The 22,844-nt window shown below is 41.7% G+C and overlaps 1 protein-coding gene across 5 annotated transcripts in view; it reads right to left on the bottom strand.

The window, feature by feature from the left end:
- Positions 1 to 558: 558 nt before the first annotated feature.
- SLC45A1 (solute carrier family 45 member 1) overlaps positions 559 to 22,844 on the bottom strand; it is a 50,410-nt gene continuing 28,124 nt past the window's right edge. For 4 of the 5 annotated variants that reach the window (XM_067566332.1, XM_067566334.1, XM_067566330.1 and 1 more), the window contains 6 exons: positions 22,054 to 22,278; positions 20,141 to 20,880; positions 14,285 to 14,438; positions 12,497 to 12,673; positions 7,288 to 7,493; positions 559 to 1,196 (listed from right to left, as the gene is read on the bottom strand). In XM_067566332.1, coding sequence (XP_067422433.1) covers positions 930 to 1,196; positions 7,288 to 7,493; positions 12,497 to 12,673; positions 14,285 to 14,438; positions 20,141 to 20,880; positions 22,054 to 22,278 — 1,769 coding nt within the window. In that variant the 3' untranslated portion in view covers positions 559 to 929. The remainder of the gene's footprint in view (positions 1,197 to 7,287; positions 7,494 to 12,496; positions 12,674 to 14,284; positions 14,439 to 20,140; positions 20,881 to 22,053; positions 22,279 to 22,844) is intronic. The other variant, XM_067566335.1, reaches the window with a different exon arrangement.

Here is a 22,844-nt window from a genome sequence, read left to right as displayed (position 1 = left end):
TAAAAGGGAATAATCACTTCCCTCAATCTGTTGGCAATGCTTATACTAACACAGCTAAAGATGCCGTTAGCCTTCTTACAAATAAGGGCATGTTGTTGACATATCCAACTTCTTGTCTATGGTAACCCCCAGGTCCTTTTCTGCCAAACTGCTGCCTAGTCAGTTGGTCCCCAGTTTGTAGCAGTGCATAGGATTCTTCTGCCCTAATTACAGGACTCTGCACTTGTCCTTGTTGAACCTCATCACATTTTTAGTTTTCTTTGGCCCAATCCTCCAATTTGTTTAAGTCACTCTGTATCCTGCCCCCACCTTACTGTAATCTGCAAACTTGTTGAGGGTGCAATCCACCCCATCCTCCAGGTCATTAATAAAGATATTGAACAAAACCAGCCCCAGCACCACCCCCTGGGGCACTCTGCTTGTTACCGGTTGCCAACTAGACATTGAGACATTGATCACTAGCCGTTAAGCCTGATCTAGCCAGATTTCTATCCATTTTATAGATGGATAGGTGATGACCCTTGCCTTCTCGCTGTTTGGGAAGTTCGACTGACCTGATGGTGGAAGGCATGCAAAAGGAGTGGGTCCCATTCCCACCTTCGGGAGTTGCACCATGTGCACCACTCATAGATGTTTAGGCTTTTGCCACAGTGCTACCGTGTTGCTGTGGTTTGGCCTGCCATGTGCACAGAGCCCTGGGCCTGCACCCACAAAAAGGAACCTCTGGGCCGCCTTCCCATGTGTAGCATGCAGCCCCTGCTGGCCACAGTAAGAACGAGGCAGAAGCTGCCGTTTTGCTGGAGTTGCTGCTTTTATTAGTGTCCAGTGCCTCATACAGCTTGTGCCTCTTCCCTGCCCTCAGCCAGCCCCTCTCCGCTGGCTGATCATGCCGCACCATGGCCATCATGCTGCGGTGGACTGCACTTATTTCACGCACTCAGCACCAGTGGCTGCTGTTCCTCTTCCAGCTCTTCAGGGGCCGGAATCTCATATATGACACAGAGGGAAGAAAACAAGCAGCCAATGAAGGACACGAGGCTGGCAAAATACATCACACCATTAGCACTGCCCACCATTGATGTTATGGGTCCCATCACTATAGAAACAAGGATCTGAGCTAGGAAATACTGGCAGCTCAGGAGAGAGATATCCATGCCCATCCCCCTCTTGGTACCATCAACAGTCGATCCTGCGAACTGTTCAAAGGAAAGAAAACCATGTGAGAAAGAGAGAGTAGTTTAGCAGAATATTCAAACTGATAACATGGTAAAAGAATATGCTAAAGGAAAAAACATTCATATGCCGTATTCCCTACATTTAACAGAGAAGGACACATTTTCTATACCTAGCATAGTAGGGAATTGTTGAGAACATGGCTGGGTTGAAGCAGTGGTTTTCAACCTTTTTTCATTTGCAGACCCCCTAAAAAGTTTCAAATTGTCATGTGGACCCCTTTGGAAATCTCAGACATAGTCTGCGGGCCCCCGGAGGTCCGCAGACCACAGATTGAAAACCACTAGTTTGAAGGATTCCATGAGTTAATTACGTCATGGTGTTAGCGTACTAATATCTCTTCTCTGCCCTAGTTTCTATATATTCCCTTAATGCTGGAACACCAAGGCAATGCTATAAGAGAAAGCAGTTCTGCATAAAGGAAACACGGCTCAGCAGAAAGGCAAACAATCTTCTCTACCTTTTGAAACTAAAACTTCCTGAATTGGTCTGTTGAGGAATCTCTTCTCCCCTTAATAGAAGTATATAAGTACCATTGATGCTACTAAAAGTTGTCTCTCTAGTCAACAACAAATGGAGAATAGCCTTCTTAATATGATAAATCTCCTGGTGAAAATTCTGAATGTGAGGTTGATCCTGATACCACTGAAGTCATTTGTAAAAGTCCCATTAATACCAGTAGGAGCAAGATTGGGCCCAATATGTACAGCCAAACACTTACTAGCTAAACAACAGAAGGATAAATACAGGACTACTCCAACAGACACCTGTAGCCCATTAGCTAGAAGAACAGTGACTGATCATGTTAATACTCATTACTTGAAAATCCACTCACTAGCAACGAGCACAAAAGTCCGAGTGGGAGGGAGCTATAGTCATCCATTTATTGCAGATTTTAAGCCTTCATTTAATAAAACAAATTTTTAACTCTTGCAGTGGAGAAAATAACTTCCAAATGAAAACTGATGCATTTGCTGTCTTCCTGAACGTGCAAACCAACAGCTCCAGTGTCTCTGCTCCTGTTCCTATCTTTTCTAATAAGCAGTAGAATTAAATTAATAAGACTGGTCTGTTTTTAACTGATGTTACACAGAACCCTGTACTCACAAAGATGCTACCAGAATCATGTCCTTTTTGCTCTATAGATGCTTAGGAAAGCTCTCAATTCTCTAATACATGTCCAGTTAATATTAACAAGGTTTGAAATACTTAACATAGTAAAATAGGAATATATCAAAAAAAGAAACAAGACTTACAATTTATAATGTATAAAAATAAATTTAATTCAAGTTACCTAGGAATCTGAATTGGACAGCTGCCCTAACAGATGATTCCAATAAGCATAGATTTTGAGAGTCTCGGTTACTATTGTATAAAGACCCACACTTTACTCAGTTAATGTTTTTGTGTAAATGAGGAAACATGAGAATTTAACAGTGGGATGCTAAAAGAACTAAATAGATATTTTTGAGTAAAATAATTTAAATTGTAAATTGATAAATTGTCTAATGTCCTTATTTAATGCCATAATCTGCTTGAGTGAATGATTTTTCCCCCTAAATTTTTGCCTTTGTTTCTACATCATGTTTGCTTCTTTATTTACATGCTAGGAATTTTCGAAAAATATTTGTCTAAAGAGGAGAATACAGCTGTGTGCTGTTCAGTTCATACTACTTGTAAAATTAATGCAGGAGAACATTTACTGACATTAAATTCCAACTGTTTGACAGTATTTGACACAAGGATTTGTGTGAGCTTTAATTGGGTATGTCTGTTTATCCAATAAGCATACGGTTCCAAGACAGCTCATGTCAATACTACTAAATAAGGCTTGATCCTGTAAAGAGGTACACCTGGCATAACTTTCTCCCAGTGGAGTTCCATTACTTTAGTGCTTTATGATCCCATATACCCATGGTTCTCAACCAGGGATACACACACCCCTAGGGGTATGCAGAGATCTTCCAGGGGGTACTCAACTCATCTAGATCACTTTTTCTCACCCTGGGGGTTATGGGACAGATTTGTTGGGGGTCACAAGTGCAGGTCCAGCATTAGAGGTGACAAGCAGGGCAGTTTCCCAGGGCCCCACGCTACCGGGGGCACCAGGAAGCTAAGTTACCTGCTTCAGCTCTGAGCCATGGGGCTTGAGCATCAGCCCACTGCGTGGGGATCTGACTTCAGACAAGGTTCACAAGTGAAAAACAGGCTCAAGTATCACACTGAAATATAAGTACTATACATATATATATTCTAATTTATTTATAATGATATGGTAAAAATGAGAAAGTAAGCACTTTTTCAGTAATAGCATGCTGTGATACTTTTGTATTTTTATGTCTGATTTTGTAAGCAAGTAGTTTTTAATGATATGAAACTTGGGATATGCAAGACAAATCAGACTCCTGAAAGATGCACAGTAGTTTCGAAAGGTTGAGAACCACTATGTGTACAATGCTTTGCGCAACCAGGGCCTAGTAGTTTAGCCTTGAGTAAGAGGCAATGCATTGTTGTCCTGCCCCCAGAAGTACACCACAGTCTTGCCAACTATCACAGTTTTATTGGGAGTCTTGTGATGATTAGTGTTGTCAAAGCTTCTGGGGTGAAATGAATATGTGAGAATCTGAGCTTGTGTGCATGTATATATAAAGGACATTTCTAGCCCCTACCAAATTTCATATTTTTGCCTCCAAACATTGCTAAAACTGTTCATATAAAAGTTGCATGTTTTTTTAATCTTTTTAAATACTGATAAAAGTGTATCTTTTTCACTCTCCTCATTCTCAAAAATGGCTGAACTACTTTAGTGCAAACAATAAAACAAATTTATCCTTGGGCAGAAATCAGAACTGGAAAATTCAGCCTTAATAACACAAATTTGAGAAAGTATGACTAACTGAAAAAGGATTTACGATGGAAATGTTTAGGCAACCTTATCGACAGCTGTAGTAAGTGCTCCAGCAGTAATGAAGTTTGCCTGAGATTAAGGTTATAGCATCCAGCTGGTATATATCACCTGCAGGAACAGTATTTCTGTTTAGACCTGGTATTTCCTTTTTGCTGTATAGTGCTGCGTGTCAAAACCATTTTTAGAGATTCCTAGGCCCAGATCCACAAAAGGGATTTAGCCATCATGAGGCTCCTATCTTTTAGGTGCCTAGAAAATCACAGGAACACCACTGCGGTCCACAACGCCTGAGTGGGGCACCCAGGCTCCTATACAATGAATGGGGAGAGACTGACACCATAGAATACAATCCACAAAGCCTGCCCTGCTAGGCAGGGAGCCACCTAAGCTAGCCAATGGGAGAGGTCTATGAGAAGGATGCATGCTAATCCCTGTCCCACTTTTGAAGTTTGGTGCCTAAGTCTGGACTGTAAGACCATACCTACTATCTCTGCTTGTGAGTCACAACTCAGGGGAAGATAGGCATTCGGCTGCCTTTATGGAGTGCGGGGCCCAATCCAGCAGGTAGCCTCTCAGCATGCCTACTTTTGCCTGGATAACGTTAATTTAAACCCGCATGCAAGTTCACACAAAACAGCTGGAGAAGGTTCTTCCTTATAACCTTTAGCTGAGCGGTTTGGGTACACCCAGAATGTGCTCTGGGGCATAGGATTAAAATTCAAAATTATCTGGACAAACTGGAAAAATGGTCTGAAGTAAATAGGATGAAATTCAATGAGGACAAATGCAAAGTACTCCACGTAGGAAGGAACAGTCAATTGCACATAAACAAAATCGGAAAGGATTGCCTAGAAAGGAGTACTGTGGCTAGGGATCTGACGGTTATAGTGGATTGCAAGCTAAATATGAGTCAACAGTGTAACACTGTTGCAAAAAAGTCAACATTGTTCTGGAATGTATTAACAGGAGTGTTGTAAGCAAGACACAAGAAGTCATTCTTCTGCTCTACTCAGCACTGATAAAGCCTCAACTAGAATATAGTGTCCAGTGCTGGGCACCACAATTCAGGAAAGATTTGGACAAATTGGGGAAAGTCCAGAGGAGAGCAGCAAAACCTATGAAAGGGCTAGAAAATGTGACCTATGAGGAAAGATTGAAAAAATTGGGTTTGTTTAATCTGGAGAAGAGAAGACTGAGGGAGGACATAACAGTTCTCACGTACATAAAAGGTTACAAGGAGGAGAGAGAAAAATTGTTCTCATTAACCTCTGAGGATAGGATAAGAAGCAATGGGCTTAAGTTGCAGCAAGAGAGGTGTAGGTTGGACATTAGGAAAACCTCCTAACTGTCAGAGTAGTTAAACACTAACAAATTCCCTAGGGAGGTTGTTGAATCTCCATCATTGGAGGTTTTGAAGAGCAGGTTAGACAAAATCCTGTCAGGAAAGATCAAGTTATTATGTAGTCCTGCCTTGAGTACAGGGACTGGACTAGATGACCTTCAAGGTCCTTCCACTCCTATGATTCTATGATTCTACCTGAAGGGGAGAATGGACTTGAACAAGGAGCTGCCACCTTTCAGGTGAGGGCCCTAAACAGTAAGCTATAGAGTAATTCTAACCCTTTCTCAGCCCAATTAATATTTAATTATTCAATTATTTAATTAAAGTGGGACAACTTCAATAGGAGATACTGAGCCCTATATCAGAATATTTTATAGCCTCCTATTCAAATCTCTTCTTATCAGGCAGAAGGGGACTATACATACAAAATGATGGGATCTAAATTAGCTGTTACCACTCAAGAAAGAGATCTTGTAGGCACTGTGGATCATTCTGTGAAAACAACTGCTTAGTGTGCAGCGGCAGTCATAAAAGCTAACAGAATGTTAGGAAGCATTATGAAAAAGATAGATAAGACAGAAAATATCATACTGCCGCTACATAAATCTCTGTTATGCTCACATCTTGAATACAGTGTGCAGTTCTGGACACCATCTCAAAAAAGATATATTAGAACTGAGAAGGGCAACAAAAACGATTAGGGGTGTGGATTAGCTTCCAGAAGAGGAGACATTAAAAAGACTGAGACTGTTCATCATAGAAAAGAGACAACTAAGCCAGTATGATAGAAGTCTATAAAATCATGAATGGTGAGGAGAAAGTGAATAAGAAAGTGTTATTTACCTTTTCACATAATATAAGAACCAGGGTTACCCAATGAAATGAATAGGCAGCAGGTTTAAAACAAACATAAGGAAGTACTTCACACAATGAACTGTTAATCTGTAGAATTCAGTGCCAGGCAATGTTGTGAAGACCAAAAGTATAACTGGATTAAAAAAATAATTAGATAAAATCACGGAGAATAGGTCCATCAATGGCTGCTAGCCAAGATAGTCATGGATGCAACTTCAAGCACAATGCGTAATTTGTAATGAAAGAGGTGCCAGGGCTCAAGCAATCTTTTTACTTTTATAACTGATGTGGGAAGCCCAGAGGTGCCGGGGCAACAATCCACCAAGTCCTGGCACAAATTAAGCACTGCCTGTGCTCTGGGAGTCCCAAATTACTGGGATTGGACAACGGGATGGATCACTCAATGACTGCCCTTTTCTGTTCATTCCCTCTGAAGTATCTGGCATCAACCACTGTCAGAAGACAGGATACTGGGCTAGATGGACCATTGGTGTGACCCAATATGGCCTTTCTTATGTTCTTACGCTTCCTGATCAGATTCTGCCAAACACCAGTATAGGAGCATTAATAGTGCCCTGGCCAGCACAGACTGAGCTATGAACAAATAACTTAAAAATAAATCTTCAGCTTCTCAGCATTATGCAGCAGAGGGCAAGGGAGAAGGAAAATAAGCATCAGAGAGAGTTGGGAAGAGGAGAAGGGCAAAGAAAGTGCAGTAGAGATGAAAAAGATTCAGTTCCTTTTCTTCACATGGCTGGCCACACAATAGAAAGGTTTTTAAACAAGTTAATTCTATCTGATTGTATGTGCAGCAGAAAAAGAAAAGGAGCAAAAATTTCTAGTTTAACATGATCGTTCCTGGCATCTAGAAGGCTAAGTCTTAGCTGTGGATAGCGTAGAAACTTCTGCACTTTATGGTTTAAAAAACATGTAGTATTGGGAAACTTACCTTTTTACTCTGGTAGTAATCACACAATAGAGAATAAGGGAGCGTGCAGAGTGTTGAAAATAAAATACCATAAGTTATGCATAGAGATAGAACCACATAGATATTTGTGGAGAGTGTAGCCAGGCCTGTACCAAGTCCAAAGGCAAGGTATGCTATGAAATACAGGGTGCGAATACTGAAGTATTCTTCCAGCTTTTCTAGAACAGCTGTAAAACAGAATTTAAGAGAATAAATTGCACAGAAATATATAAACAGATTCTGTTTATTTTTTAATTTTCTGCTGTAACTACATCCCAGTTGCCCTGGTCTTTAACCTTCTCAAAACATTAAAATTATTGGTTTATTTAATTATGAGAAATAACTTTCCACAAACAATAAAGGGAACTTGTGAGATAGTATGCTTCTTTTTCTTAAACTAATGTCATGGTTTTTGATTTTGCCAGTTGTTCTGAATTCTGCTTTAATGCAAATACTTGTAAAGTTAGCATATGAGATACTGCATAAGACTGGAGTGATCAGCTTCCGGTACTGTCAGCTTTTCAGATCAGGCAGGATAGGATCTTTCAAGCAGAGCATGTCAAGAATTATGAACTGAAGAATGGCCTATGTCCTTCCTTTTATGCACATTAGGGCTTTTAAGGAATATATCCCCGTATTCTTCGAACCTTGTATTTTATAAATCTGTGGTTTATGGATACAGCTTTAACAGCTATGAATGATTCTGCCATCTTTCTTCATGTTGAGTAATGCTTTACTTTGCAAGTAGTCCTGTTGAATCAATGGCACTTCTTCTGGGGTAAGGTACTATCACTCCTCAGTCTGAGAAAGGTTGGCAGAATTGGACCATAACAGATTATTTGAGAGGAATTAGTATAATGAATAGGATTTAATTGGAAATATTTTATGTTGTCTATTGGACTATTTATGTTGGTAATAAGTGTTGTACAGATCAATTCCCTTATTTAAGGGGACTGAGCATACAGGAAAGCTGTCCCAATGTGTGTTTGACATTCCAAGCATGTGAGTAACCAAAAAGTATACATATTTCACATGGTAAGTAATTTATATAGGCTAGATGACCAATACTCAATGTCACAGGGTGGACAGGCCCCTTTAAGGGAGTTTGGGCACAGCACCTGGGCCTGTTTTTCCCCTGATGCAAGGGACAGAAAAACCCTAGGTGAAACCCTGACCAGAGGGAGCATATAAACAAGGTGAGGTCACAGGACTAGAATCAACTGAGTACAGGCCGAAGTGTCACCTGCTTTTTTAAAAAGGGGATTGCCTTATCTTAATTTAGGTGAGATTCAGGGTCAGCATATGATCCGGAGGGAAGTTCTCCCCATCAACCAGGTGGAAGGCCTGTGAGAGATACCTAGAAAGAACAGAAATGCTGGGAGATTTTCTGAGGGCTAGAAAGACTGCATGAGCCCTGGGAAGGGCAGATGGATTGACTTATGAAACCATGCTAGCCAGGTAAGCACTGATTGTGCCGTGGATGGGCCATGTAAAAGGTTTCAGTTTGTTTTGGCTTAACAAAACAAGCCCCAAGAGGGGGAACATGAACTGAATCACCTATTATGCAGTGGCTGAATAGCTCTGGGCACAGGAAGGGAAACTGACATAGCACTGTATCAAGAGTGGTGAGAGAGCTGTGCCCTGTGACTCATGTCAATTACTACACCAAATAGTCCCATTGATTTAAATGATATTACATGTGGGGTAACATACTACTCATTGTGAGAAAACGATATCCAGCATATCCTATAGGAAATATAAAAGATCATTCACTAGCAGTCCTATGTCAGGCAGGAAAGTGTAACTATCTCCATTTTACAGAGGAGATACTGAGAAACACCAAGCTTAAGTGATGTGCCCAAAGATTACAGAGTAAATTAGCAGCAGAACCAGGACTGGAATACAGAACTGCCTGTCTTCCAGGCCTGTGCTAAAGTGCTAGACCACACTGTTTCCCAAGTATGGACAGTATGAAAATCAATTGTCTTGACTGATTCAAGCTTGCTGAGTTGCCTGGTACTGGGATTCTTGAGACTCAAGAACTGTGTATCACAGTATTGCTAAGTCTTGCAATAATTAGCGTTTTCCTTAAAATCCAAGCTCCTGCAGTCAAGTGAAAGTGAAAATCTGAGCTTTCATGTATATAAAAAAAGTTTCTAGCACTCATGACTGCAGAGAAAAATTGGAAAATGTAACCCTAGTGTACCCTAGAAAGCAAAGAAAGAGAACAAATTCATGATTTTTAAGCCAATCTCATTATTTTTGGGAGGCTGACTCGGGATTTTTAAATGCTTGGAGTTGGCAATGCTGGTATTGTAACAAACTGTGTACTGCCTATGTATCTAACATTTGATATTAGATTCTGCTAAGGTGTATTATTCTTACTGTTGCTCTCTTATTAACTTATGGTAAATTATTATCGTATGCTATTTGTAAAGCACTTTGCACACATAAGACACCTTATTAGTGCTAGATATTTTAGCCAATCTTACCCTAATAGTATGTGTTCCCATGGGTGAATTGAAAACATGTAATATGTGACTATTAGACTCAAGACAAGAGGATAATAAAACACAAGTGTATTAAAAGAAAATAGTCTATATTCCTGCATGCTTGCGTATCTATGGTAATGTAGAAGTGGCAAATCTTTACAAATTTCTAATTCTTCTCTTGCAGTCACAGGGGTTTGGAACTGCACATTTCTTGAAGAACTGCCACTTCTAGAGCAAAATAACTTACGTGGAAAAAATCAAATATATTTTAGGGGCTCTGTATGTTCTCTTCTCAATGTGTATGCATAATTATTTAGTGTTACTATTTGCCATTACACAGAATTCTACTCCCCTGCCCTGAGGCAGGACCAAGTATACCTACACCATCTCTGAGGTGTTTGTCTAATGTGTCCTTAAAAACCTCTAACGACGGGGATTCCATAACCTTCATTAGTAACCTATTCCAGTACTTAACTATCCTTAGAAAGTTTTTACTAGTATCTACCCTAAATCTCCCTTTCTGCAGGTTTAACTGATTACACTTCTTGTTCTACCTTCAGTGGACACGTAGAACAACTGACCATCATCTTCTTTACATATTTGAAGACTATTATTAAGTTTCCCCCCTCAGTCTTCTTTTCCCAAGACTAAACATGCCCAGTTATTCTAATCTTTCCTTATAGGTTTTCTAAACATTTTATCCTTTTTGTTGCCTTCCTCTGGACTCTCTCTAATTTGTACACATCTTTCTTAAAGTATGGTGCTCAGAATTGGACACAATATTCAAGCTGAGGCCTCACCAGTCCCAAGTAGAGTGGGACAGTTACCTCCCCAGACCCACATAAGGCAGTCCTGTTAATGCACCCTAGAATTATATTAGACTATTTCACAACTGCACCACATTGTTGGCACATATTCAATTTGTGACCTACTATAACTCCCAGATTCTTTTCTGCAGCACTACTGTCTAGCCAAGGGGTCAGCAATGTGCGGCACACATGCCAAAGGTGGCACGTGCACCAGCGCTCTGGTCAGAGCCACGCCACTTCCGGCCCCAAGCAGTGCTGCCCCCCACGCCCATGTGGCCCTGCCCCTTCTCCACATGGGCCAAGTGGCACCCCTGGCCAGGAGTGGCATGGCCCCTGCAGGAACGGGTCCTCAGACCTGCCCTCCCACTGCCGCTGGGAACAAGGCTGCAAACACACACACCTCCGCCTCCACTGCCACCAGGAATGGGCCTGCAAACCCCTACCCCCCGCCACCACTCCAGCACTGCGGGGAGGGGCGGAGATTTGGCATGGCCCTTGCTGAAGGTTGCCAACCCCTGGTCTAGCCGGTTATTCCCAATTTTATATTTATGCATTTCTTTCCTAAGTGCAGTAGTTTGCACTTGTCTTTACTGAATTTCATTAAGTTGATTTCAGATCAGTTCCCCAATTTGTCAAGGTCATTTTGAATTTTAATCTTATCCTCCAAATTGCTTACAATTCTTCCCAGCTTGATGTCACCTGCAGATTTTATAAGCATACTCTCCACTTCATTATCCAAGTCATTAATGGAAATATTGACTAGTGCTGGACCCAGGACAGACCCTTGTGGGTCCCCACTATTAATATCCTCCCAGTCTGGCAGCAAATCATTGAAAAACTATTCTCAAAGAGTAGTTAATCAATCAGTTGGACACACACATCACAGTAATTTCATCTAGCCACATTTCCCTAGTTTCCTTATGAGAATGTCATGTGGGATGTCTCTGAGAAATTACCATCTCTCCTGGACTCCTTTTGCACTTAGATTTTCTTCCATGGGACCATACATACCAGTTCTCTGGGTCTGTTATAAGTCTGCTTTTGTGTAGTCCATTGTCTTATTATGCTGCTCTCACTCCTTCCTTTCCTTGGAATCATGAAATCTTTCATTTCATGATCACTTTCACTGAAGTTCCCTTCTACTTTCATATTCACTACCAATTCCTCCCTGTTAGAATGACGTTTAAAATGGCTGCCCTCCTGGTTACTTCCTTCATGTTCTGTAACAAGAAGCTGTCCCTAACACATTCCAAGAATTTACTGAACATGTTAACACCCTCAGTGATTTATCTCCCAGACAGAAGAATAATTGGGGAGAAGATGGTGGGGAGAGGCATGGAGGGAAAGAAGTAAGAGGGTACACACAGCTGCCATCACGGGGAAAAGAATGGAGGATCCTGATATGGGTGGGGAGATGAATGCAGGGCACACAGAACCTCTAGCAGGCAAGTTACAGTGAGTCCCTGCAGTGTAATGGCAGCACACAGGGAGCTTATGTGGGGAAATGGAGGGATGCAAGGAACCCTTGCTGCGTTCAATATGCGCGGCTTACACAAACTATGAAGTTGCAACCCTCACACACCCAGTTCACCTACCTCACAATAGTGTTGTGAAGCTGTGAAGTACTTTATGAACAGGGCAATACAATGGCAATTTTTTTAGTTTGTCTGTGCTGTCAATGCTAACAAGTATTAACTAACAGAGACAGTATATGGATGGATAAGAATTGATAATAAAAGAAAAAGATTTTAGGGCAGAAAAGCCTCCAAGTAGCACATTAATCTGCAATATAAATACCAAGTCCAGAACAACGTTCTATACTGAAGAAGCAGCTTTTCAGAAGCAGTTCATTCTTCTCTCAGCAGTATGGAAGAAAACTTTGCTTAGTACCTGAATAGAATGCAGCACTGAATGCATAGATACACATTCCCCAACACCCCATGGTGACCCCAGCATTGTATTTTCGATATTCATCAGAGTTGTGAGGGGCTTTAGGATTGCCTTGAAACACCACTTCTCCCATGAAATCTGTGTAGAACAGCAACATTCCCTCAAATGAGAGCCAACCTAGAAGAAGCCAGAAGCAATATTTGTTTATTTAAATTTGAACAGTATCTGTAAGCTCCCACTCCAAGCTCTGGGTGCTCTTGGATATTTTAGAATTCACAACAGTAAACAAACTGTGGAATATTCTATAATACACTCCACAGCTTGCCCTTATCTTCATGGGAGTTACCTGAGACACTGTCTTTCTCTCTATACTATACTCTTGATCAAATCTTGATCAAAGTCAGTCAGCGTTTTAAAGGTTAAAGCCTACTCACTGAACACCACCTGCAATCCTCATAGGCAAACTGCATTAGTCAGATCGCTGATCAGAGCAAGAGAAATTACAAATGGGTTACAGAATTCTGAACTAGCTTCAATTTCTGGGTGAATTGAAGATGTAGCTTCACATAGAGCACATCATAGTGGTCTAGTCTTGAGATGACAAAGTCATGGACAAGTATAGCAAGGTCTGAGAGAGGTAGTTGACTGAGTTTTCCAAAACCAGATGGGAAAAGTGCTCTTAGGTATGGCAGCTAACTGGGACTCCGGCAGCAGCAGCCACCTGTTCAATTAAATTCCATAGTTGCGAATGCATGTTGCAAATGATGGCTGTACTCCATCCTTCAGGGATGCAGATGCAACAGTTCATCTGGGTTCTTTCTGCCAACCTATTAATATGAACTCAGTCTTCTCTAGACTGAGTCTGACCCATCAAGCCTTCTAAAAGCATTTGATCACTGCATCAACAGATGGGAGGTGATGGAGCTATAGAACTGAGTGCCATCAGAATACTGTAGACACCACAGCCCATGTCTCTCACAACCTTTCATAGAAGCCTCATATATGCATAGAACAGGAGTAGAAAGAGTTGAACCCTGTGTTGCCTCACGTGAGAGAGTGTCTTCAGCACAAATAAAAGAAAATAATCACCCATCATTACTCTTACAGCATATCTAAACACTGTGTGGCAAGCTGGGGTAGAAATCTACAGAGCGCAGACATACCGCACACTAACTGTCAGTGCACAGGGACCACACAAAAAGTCTAGGGAATGGACAGTTAGTGGATGGCACACTGGAACACTGAAGATTTACACCCCAGTTTGCTGCACCATAAGTATTCATTTAGAAGTGCCTTTAGAGGCCTCTTGGCAGATAAACACTCATTCAACAAGAAGTGCAATACCAGAGGATGATGTCAAGGAGGCTAATTTGTACAATAAATTTAATGATAGAATTTTCAATTTATAAATTCTGCTCCTAATTCAGTTTCTTGTGTGTCCCAGTACATATCTGAACCTAATCAGAGGCAGGTTTCGTTAGTGCTGATTTTAAAAAGGAATTATTTCCTTGCTAAAAATAAAGGCATTAAACATTTATTCTTAATTTCTATCAGAAAATAATCTAGTTATAGAAGAAACATAAGAGACTTTCTGGAGTTTGCAATACTATCAGTCACCTCAGTGGAGAAAATTAGGTCCCAGTTAGTCAGTAGAACCTCAGCAAGGGACAATCACAGTAGAGCAAAAGCTTTAAAATATTAATCTATACTGATTCTTAAACCATTTTCTACTGAAGGAAAAAATGATTAATTTCATGGTGAGAAAAATGTGACACTGTGCAGGTTTACCTAGAAAGTGATTGATGCAGAGATTACGCAGAGCCTTGGGCATGTGGCAGATAGTTGAACAAAGCAGTTTCATGGAAAGTGGTTGCTCAGACATCTCACCTGATCCATTCAGCTCACTCTCATACTTCACACCATTCAGCAAAATATTAGCAACCTGCACCAGAAGAACTCCAAATCAGAAAACAATATAGAAACATCTACAAAGAAAACCATGTAATATTACATTTCTTTTTGGTCACTGAGAGGATTAAATGTGTAGCCATAAAAAGTAAACTTTGAGAATAAAGATAGATTCAGTGGGGATGCAAGCAATGGAGTAAGAAAGTTAATCATAAAACGTGTGTAAATTGCAAAGTCGTGTTTTGTGTACTGATCTGGCTTTCAGTGGATTTGAAACAAGTACTTTACACTCTCTGGAGTTCTTTGGGAATCAAATTTAGTAAATAAGTGGATATGAATCCCATTTAAATTAATAGGAGCTGTACTCACCAAAGTGCTGCATTTGGCCAGAGAAGTACAGGTTGTGCAGACAAAAGGGGCCTGTTCTAATTTATACACTCATGTTCGTTGCTTTTCCTGCTATTCCCTACACACCTGGGGTGAAATCCTGGGCCCACTGAAGTCAGTGGCAAAACTCCCATTGACTTCAGGGAAGCCAGGATTTTACCCATTATGGTAAATTGCACTTATTTTGCACAGCCACTGAATGTCTGGTTGGACCATGTTAAAGTACTTCCCATGTGCACTTTTTAAGACCAACTTACATCTAGCATGTAATTCACACCACCATTCATGTCATGCCTGAATTTGGCGAAAAGATTTCCATTGGCATTGCACCTGCTAACATCAGGCTGTCCTTGGCTGAGGTTGACTCATGTGTACAAAGGCCTGCCAAATGCATTCCCTACACAAACAAGCCTATTCACAAGCCTGAAAATAGTAATGTGATGGCATGTGTAGTAATCTTCATAAAAGGATGCTCACAGAGAAATCCACCCTCACCCACAGGAAGGGGAAGATATTGGTTCTAGATATTGAGCAAAGTGCAATTTTCACCATCACGTTGGTTATCATTTCATGGGCTGTGAAACAATTGTGGCTAACATTATTAACCTCAGAAATGCTGATGCGGAAAGACAGAAAATTCGCCTCTGCACTTTATGTCATAGTGCCTGTGGGGTAGGAAAAGGCCCACATTATTCTCAGTACTTTGGGCCTTATGCAGGTTCCCTGGCAGAGAGTCCTCATCATAAATAATTTTCTTCAATCTCTTACTAATTTTTGTTCCCTAAATCCCCACCCTCTTATCAATATACTCATATCATGAGTTCAGATATTGTATACCGATAATAGCTTTCATAAACAAGCTGTTACAAAGAGCCCTTCATCACAAATGCGTATAGACAAACAAAATGAGAAGTTTACTCACCTTGTGCAGTAACTGACGTTCTTCGAGATGTGTGACCCCATGGGTGCTCCACTTTAGATGTCAGCGCGTCCCTGCATCGTCGATTGGAGATTTTTGCTAGGAGTGCTCATCCATGTTGCACATGCACCATACCAGTCTCACACGCCGTTGGTGCCTTTTTCGCCACATGCGTTCCGGCCCTCCTCAGTTCCTTCGCTACCGTGGAGCGCTAATAATTGACTCCAAAGTAGAGGGGAGGCAGGCAGGTAGTGGCGCACCCACAGGGACACACATCTCAAAGAACTTCAGTTACTGCACAAGGTGAGTAACCCTCTCTTCTTCTTCAAGTAGTGTCCCTGTGGGTGCTCACTCCACTTTAGGTGACTCTCAAGCAGTACCTTCAGATGGCTGGAGGGACTTTGGAGCCACTAGGTCCAGTAAAGAGATGTTATTTAGAACTCTATGCTCTTTACCAAAAAAGGTTGTCCTGACCCCAAAGGGTCAGTCACATTACCAGATCAATATAAGTTTGGATCTTATCCAAAATACCACGCTGCTAACCAATCCTTTAGTAACTAAAACTAAAGGTTTATTATAAAAGGAAAGAAATAAACTATAAGAGAAATGTTAAATGATTAACGCAATCAGATACATACAAATGATTTGAAAGTCCATATATATATATTTGGTCTGCAGAAGAGAAGAATGAAGGGAGATTTGATAGCAGCCTTTAAACTACCTGAAAGGGGGTTCCAGGGAGGATGGAGCTAGGCTGTTCTCAGTGGTGGCAGATGACAGAACAAGGAGCAGCAGTCTCAAATTGCAGTGGGGGAGATCTAGGTTGGACATTAGGAAAAAGTTTTTCACTAGGAGGGTGGTGAAGCACTGGAATGGGTTACCTAGGGAGGTGGTGGCATCTCCATCTTTAGAGGTTTTTAAGCTGTGGCTTGACAAAACCCTCACTGGGATTATTTAGCTGAGGTTAGTCCTGCTCCTGAGGTCCCTTCCAATTCTATGATTCTATATCAGGTTTCCAATAGAATTGTGGAGTCACAGGCTTCTATAGTCCCTCTGGTGTACATCCAGTACCTGTATGGGTCTCAGTCCTTTGACTCACAGCTTCAGTTGCAGATGAGTTGATCCAGAGGTAGGTGAAGGCTGAAGACTAAAGACTGACTGAAGAGAAAATGGATGTATGTACAGCTGCCTTTTATGTCCCTTGGCTTTTTCCATGCTGCTTGTGGAAATTTACAGAAATAAGATGGAGTCCAGGGTCACATGAGTAAGTCCTGGTGACTCATCAGGTGTAGCCCTGGCTTCTCCCCCTGGGCCCCTTGTACCTGTGAGTTACCTTAATGGGCCATTAAGCAGGCTAGTGCTGCAGCCATCCTGTCTGGGATGTCGCCTAGAAACACAGCATAAGCTGAAATACAGATACATCAAACATATCCATAACTTCCAATACAAATATGACACATGCACATAAACATTATCATACTAAGCAAATTATAACCTTTCTAATGCTACCTAATGTAGTAGAAAGTAAGAGCCTGAAACATAAGGCCTAGCATAACACGCCAGGTATGAGGCCTGAGCTAAAATAATGGTCAAGTCCCTTATAAAACAAAGTTAGCAGAAGCCATGCTGTGAAAACTGGCAGGCTCACAGTAATTGGCAAGAACAGAGCTTGTGTAACAAACATACATTCCAAAAAGTACTAAGTATAAGCACATTCCAGAAAGGTACCAGGACATCCTAATACCCCAGAGATAACGAGGGTGTACTGACCTCCTCAAATGACACTCTAATGGATAGAAATGTCTTGTTAATATGATGAATAGGAAAGTTTTGATCAAATCATCCAGTACAAGGTAATGGGTGGTGGTATACTATGTCAGAGGGTGGCAACTACATACATCAGAGGGGCAGAACACAACTTGTCTGTAGCAATGTATAAAAGAACATGACAGAAGAAAAGACTTTGTCCGGCTGAGGGGGATAACGGAGAGTCTTGTCATTAACTGAGCTGTTCCATTGTGATGAAGCATTTATATGTTAAGTGTACCTGTAAGATATAGGTCGCTTCTCATCGTGCTTCATTGTAATAAACCTGGCCGGGTGCCTTCGTTGCTCAGCGGATCCGTGGTCATGTCAATTCATTCAATTGTGGGTGTTATCTTGGTTACCTGCACAGAGCCAGGACAGCACATATGCAGGGGACACACACACGCAGCCAACAACTGATAACACCACAACTGACAACACCTGACATGGTATGTCTCATGAATTATTGTAATTTTGACATATGAATGTTAAATAATATCATAAATGGTTCCTCTAATCCAGCCAGTGTCACACTTGTCTCAATAGGTACTCATGAGATGGGTCCCTGAAGAGGGACGGGAAAGGGGTTTGGGTAGTAGGTGTGGAGATGAAAGGGATAGTGTATCCAGATCAGACAGACAAATCTCCAAGACCCATTTGTCTACAACCAAGAAGTTCGGTGATGGGTGGGTGAAAAGGTATTCTGTGTCCTTGGCAGGGACATAATATTTTTTGTCATCCCTTTTAGAGGTGGGAGGAATGGTAGTCGGTGTTTGCCAGATGTTATTAGCAGGCTCAATCAGGGTGTCATCCATAGGGAGAGCAATTTTCGAGGAGGCTAAGATTTGTAAGATTTTTACGAGCTTACGCTGTGAATCAGCTACTTCTTGGCGTGGGATCTCTAAATTATCGACCACTCTTTTAAACAAGTCCTGGAATTGTCGAAAGTCATCAGCAGTGGTGGTCGGCAGAGGGATTATGGCCTCATCTGGGGACAAGGATGAATTGTGAGGGGGTGATGTTGTTTCCTTCAGAATACTCTCCCCTGTGACCTCTGATGGCACAGGCTCAGTTGCTGTTGGGGCGGACTAAGGTGGTGACCTGGATCTACACCTATGGGAAGTGGAGAGTCTGCTGCAGGAGGAAGAATAAGAGGACCATGTGTCCCATCTTGGCCACTGCATATGGTAAGCCGTGGGTGGCGCAAACCATGGGGGCCCAAGTTATGGGTGTGGTGGCATTTTGAGGTGTGGATGTTGTTTGACAACCTGCCCCTTAGGAGAGGATAGCTGAGGGGAGAATGCTGCCTCTTCTCTGTCATACTCTTTGTTACATGAGAAAGATATGGTCGAAATGGGCTCATCCTGAGAAAAATGTGTAGGAGAGGTATCCGTGCAATACAGAGGAGATATGGAGGAGGATGTTAGAAATTCCTTCTCATGTTCATGGTGCCTGTGCTTCTCTGTATGTTTCCTCAGTGCCATTGCAGTTGGTGCTAGGATCTTCTCAGTGCCAGAGGTTGGTTCAGAAGGGGCCGTCGGCACTGTTGGCACCTTAAGGTGAGATTTGGCAGTTGTTGGTGCTGTGACTGGTTGGCGCCAAGATTTCTGACGGTGCTGATGTTGGGATGGTTTTAGTTGTTTTGTGGACCGTTAGGTTGCGGCTTTGCCATGTCAGGGTGGGGGAAGGGGTACCCTGATTTATCCGTCTGCTCCGTACCGGGGCGAGAGGGCTCTTTAGGCACTGTGCTCGATAATATACCCGAGGAACCTGTAGCCTCTTTGGTACTTGGTCATTTAGCCGCTAGAGTCCATGATCTTCTTTTAATGTGTTCGATGCCAGGTGGGGTTAAGTGCCTTTTCCTACTGATCTTATGTTGTGAGACCGATTTTTCCAGACCAGGACTGGAGGCAGGTCTAAGAGATCTCTCCATTAGAATTAGCTTCAAACGGAGGTCTCTGTCCCGCTTGGCTCTCGACTTTAGATTTTTGCAGTGGGGACATTTCTGGGAAACATGTTCCTCTCCCAGGCATCTGATGCATTCAGCATACCTGTCAGACACTGGCATTGCGTCCCTGCATGAGGAGCAGTGTTTGAAGCCAGGAGAGCCTGGCATGACGCCCAAATCCATATGGGAAAAAACTAAATAACCTAAGGGTAAGTATAAAGTTTTTTTTGTTTGTTTGTTTTTTTAAAAAACAGGTAACTAGGGTAAAAACTAAGTTAAATTTGAGGGAAAAGCTAACTAAATACCTATAAAAATAACTAGAAGGATATTTTGGACAAGCTGTGAGGAACTGCTGGAGGCTCCATCTTCGACCACGGACAGTTGAGAAGGAAATGAGGGGGGCCAGGGCACCAACAGCACCGCAAGACAGGTACAGCACATGCGCAACCCAGTCGAGCACTGCTAGCAAAAATCTCCAATCGATGACGTGGGGATGCGCTGACACCTAAAGTGGAGCACCCACAGGGACGCTACTCAAAGAAGAACAGTCAGTTATTATAATAAAAGTGTATATTTAAGCATTTTAAAAGAGAGGCTAAAACTATCTCAAGAGACTAAGTGAATGTTCAAATTATACAGTCATAACATTGCTTCTGGAGATATTTTTTCCACTTACCTGTTGGCTGAAGGTTACATTCCTTCTCCTGCTACTTTCTGGAAAATTTCCTGTTACAACATCTGGAATGGCCAAAGTCTGAGGCCTTTTCAGAATTCCTACTGACGGTGGCTTTATTGCATCCAGTGAGCCCACCCTTAGTGCATCTCTATCTGGCCCTGGATTTACAGAATTCTCTCCTTGGTCCAGGATTCCACTTTCTTGACAGTAAAAGCCATCTGGCACCCTGGGAAAGCTGACACTGATTGCCTGTCTAGGCAAGCTAGCTGGGATTGCTAAATAGCCATCATACCCTCCTGTGAAGCAGTCTATGAGCACACTGTCAATATTTGAGGTCCCAAAAGATGATGCAAATTCATTAATTCCTGTCAAGGAGTTGTCTCTGCTGATAAAACTGCCATATTTGGGTGTGAGTGGGCTGAGAGGTGAAATTGGACTTGTAAAACTTTCATATAAATGAGCTGAGTTATGAGAACTAAGGTTTTCATTTACCACTTCCTCAAACAAAAGAGGCGGAGAAGGAGGAAGAGGAAGACTTGGACTCTTCATCACTTTTTTCTTCTTTCTGAAAGAATGCAGGGGTCTTTCTGGAATGCTAATTAAAGTCAAGACAGTAGTGACAGTCAATATTATTGCTGTGAAGACATAGATGACACGAAGCTGCCCTCCCACAGCTCTTCCAATACTGGTTTTATCCCAGTTTATTCCTCCAACAACATAACCAAAGCCACCTCCAAGACCTGATGGGAAAAATAGATTAAGATTACCTTCCCCAACAAATCCCTAAAGAAAAAGGCAATGCAGCACAGCACCATTTGAATCATGAGTTCTGAGCTAGATTCCCAATTCCTAGCTAATCACTTTAACGATTTGTATCTCTTAAATACAATAAGCAATATAATATCCTGCATCAAAAGCACAGAAAAGATGAGACAGAGAGGGGAAGGGTGCTGATGCTGCACAAGTAACTGATATAAAGAAATGGAAGCCAGCTCTATTTGCAGATTTGCCAGCTCATTTTAGGATAAGTCACTTAACCTTTGTGTGTCTCAGAGTCCCCATCCATAAAATGGTAACAATGATGCTTAACTGCCTCATGGAGTAGCTCTAGGATTGAGTACATTTCTCCTCTGAAAAATGAAGAAGTTAAAATTGATCTTTCTTACTCAATAGGAATCTGTTCCCTGTGTGTATTCAGAGTCAGATTAGCTCATTTTACTGAATAACAAGCTGGCTACACATTTGAAATGGCAATACTGTTTAAAACAAACTCCATATACATTATACAAGCTCCATTCATGTGAGGACAGCCTTTGGCCAATGTTCTTTCTTTCATTATACACATATATCGGATAATGCAAAAGTGTGTTTTATAAATCTGAGGAAAGAGGAAAACTAGATTGTAGAGTCTGACAATGACAATTCTCTAACAATGAGAATCAGGGTCAGCAGGTTTAGGACACCCAACAGGATTTGCCTCCTCCAATAAAGCTAGTAAAAATGGTATGTTCTCCTAAATACAGTACACTCACCTCCCTCCCTCCCTCTGTGAATATTTTTGCTGCCACATCTGTGTGAGTGGGACCTCATGATAAGCTGCTCAATAATTTGTTTTATTTCTCTTTTTACATTTGTTGTGAAACTCTTTGACAATAAAACCCAAACTGATAAAGGACAAAATATCACAAACTTAGTATGATTTACACACTCTTTATGTTTTAAATTTCTGAAGCTACCTATTGAGTTATGCTTATAGTAGAGGAAAAGAGACAGTTCCTCAACCCAAAGCTGTATGTATCATTACAGTTCAAAGACCTATGGTAGATGCATTTGTGCCATGCTATTCTATATTGGGCTTGTCTGCTCATAGCTAAATGGCTACATACCATGCAAGAATAAATAAAAGCACATACCTGCTAATGAAGCATGGATGTTAAGCCCCTTGTCTTGATCCACGGGGCTACACACATCCATCATGTAGGCATGACTGGGATTGTCTGCTGAATCTGCACTAAAGTCCATTAGGACAACCCCACAGATTGTAAGAATGATCCCCCACTTATGGTTATTCACAGTGTCAGTCAAGGTGCTGCCAATGTCCCTTCCATTCAGCATAAGTGAGAGCCCCAATAATGCTCCTAGGAACAAGGAATCAAATTAGATCAACCAAAAGGAAAAAATCATGAAGGCTGCATCCTTGGCCACTTTCGACTGTTATGCTACCCCAAACTCAATACAGCAGGTAGCATCATTCACAGTCCGATTACCACAGACCAGTGATTCTGTGTGTTTATGGAAAGATTTTGGATCTCTGTTCCTGACCTTGTTCAAGCTAACTGAATTATTTGCTCCTTATACCCACTAATGAGCACTTTCCATAGTTTGTTTGTTTGACTGGAGCATTTCCTTTCTGCTGACAAATCTTCACATAGATCTTTGAGCAGACAGGATACTTCCATGCATTTATCTCTAGTTGCCCATTCAGGAGGCAGTGGGAGAGTGGCACCTGAGGCTATGTCTGCACTATAAGCTAGGAGTGTGGTTCCCAGCTCATACACACATTCTCACACTAGCTCTCATCAAGCTATTGCAGTTATAAATCATAACATAGCCACAATAGCACAGGCAGTGGTGGCAAGGCTTAGCTGTACTATGTACGTACCCATCAATTTCCTGCAGGATGCACTTGGCCTGGCTAAGCCAT

This window comes from Emydura macquarii, unplaced genomic scaffold (assembly GCF_026122565.2).
Source record: "Emydura macquarii macquarii isolate MOO-44397 ecotype Brisbane River unplaced genomic scaffold, CSIRO-AGI_Emac_v2 contig_2768, whole genome shotgun sequence".
Classification (NCBI taxonomy): Eukaryota; Metazoa; Chordata; order Testudines; family Chelidae; genus Emydura; species Emydura macquarii.
The sequence above is the reverse complement of the archived record's forward strand: the minus strand, read 5'-3'. Positions and strand labels throughout refer to the sequence as shown.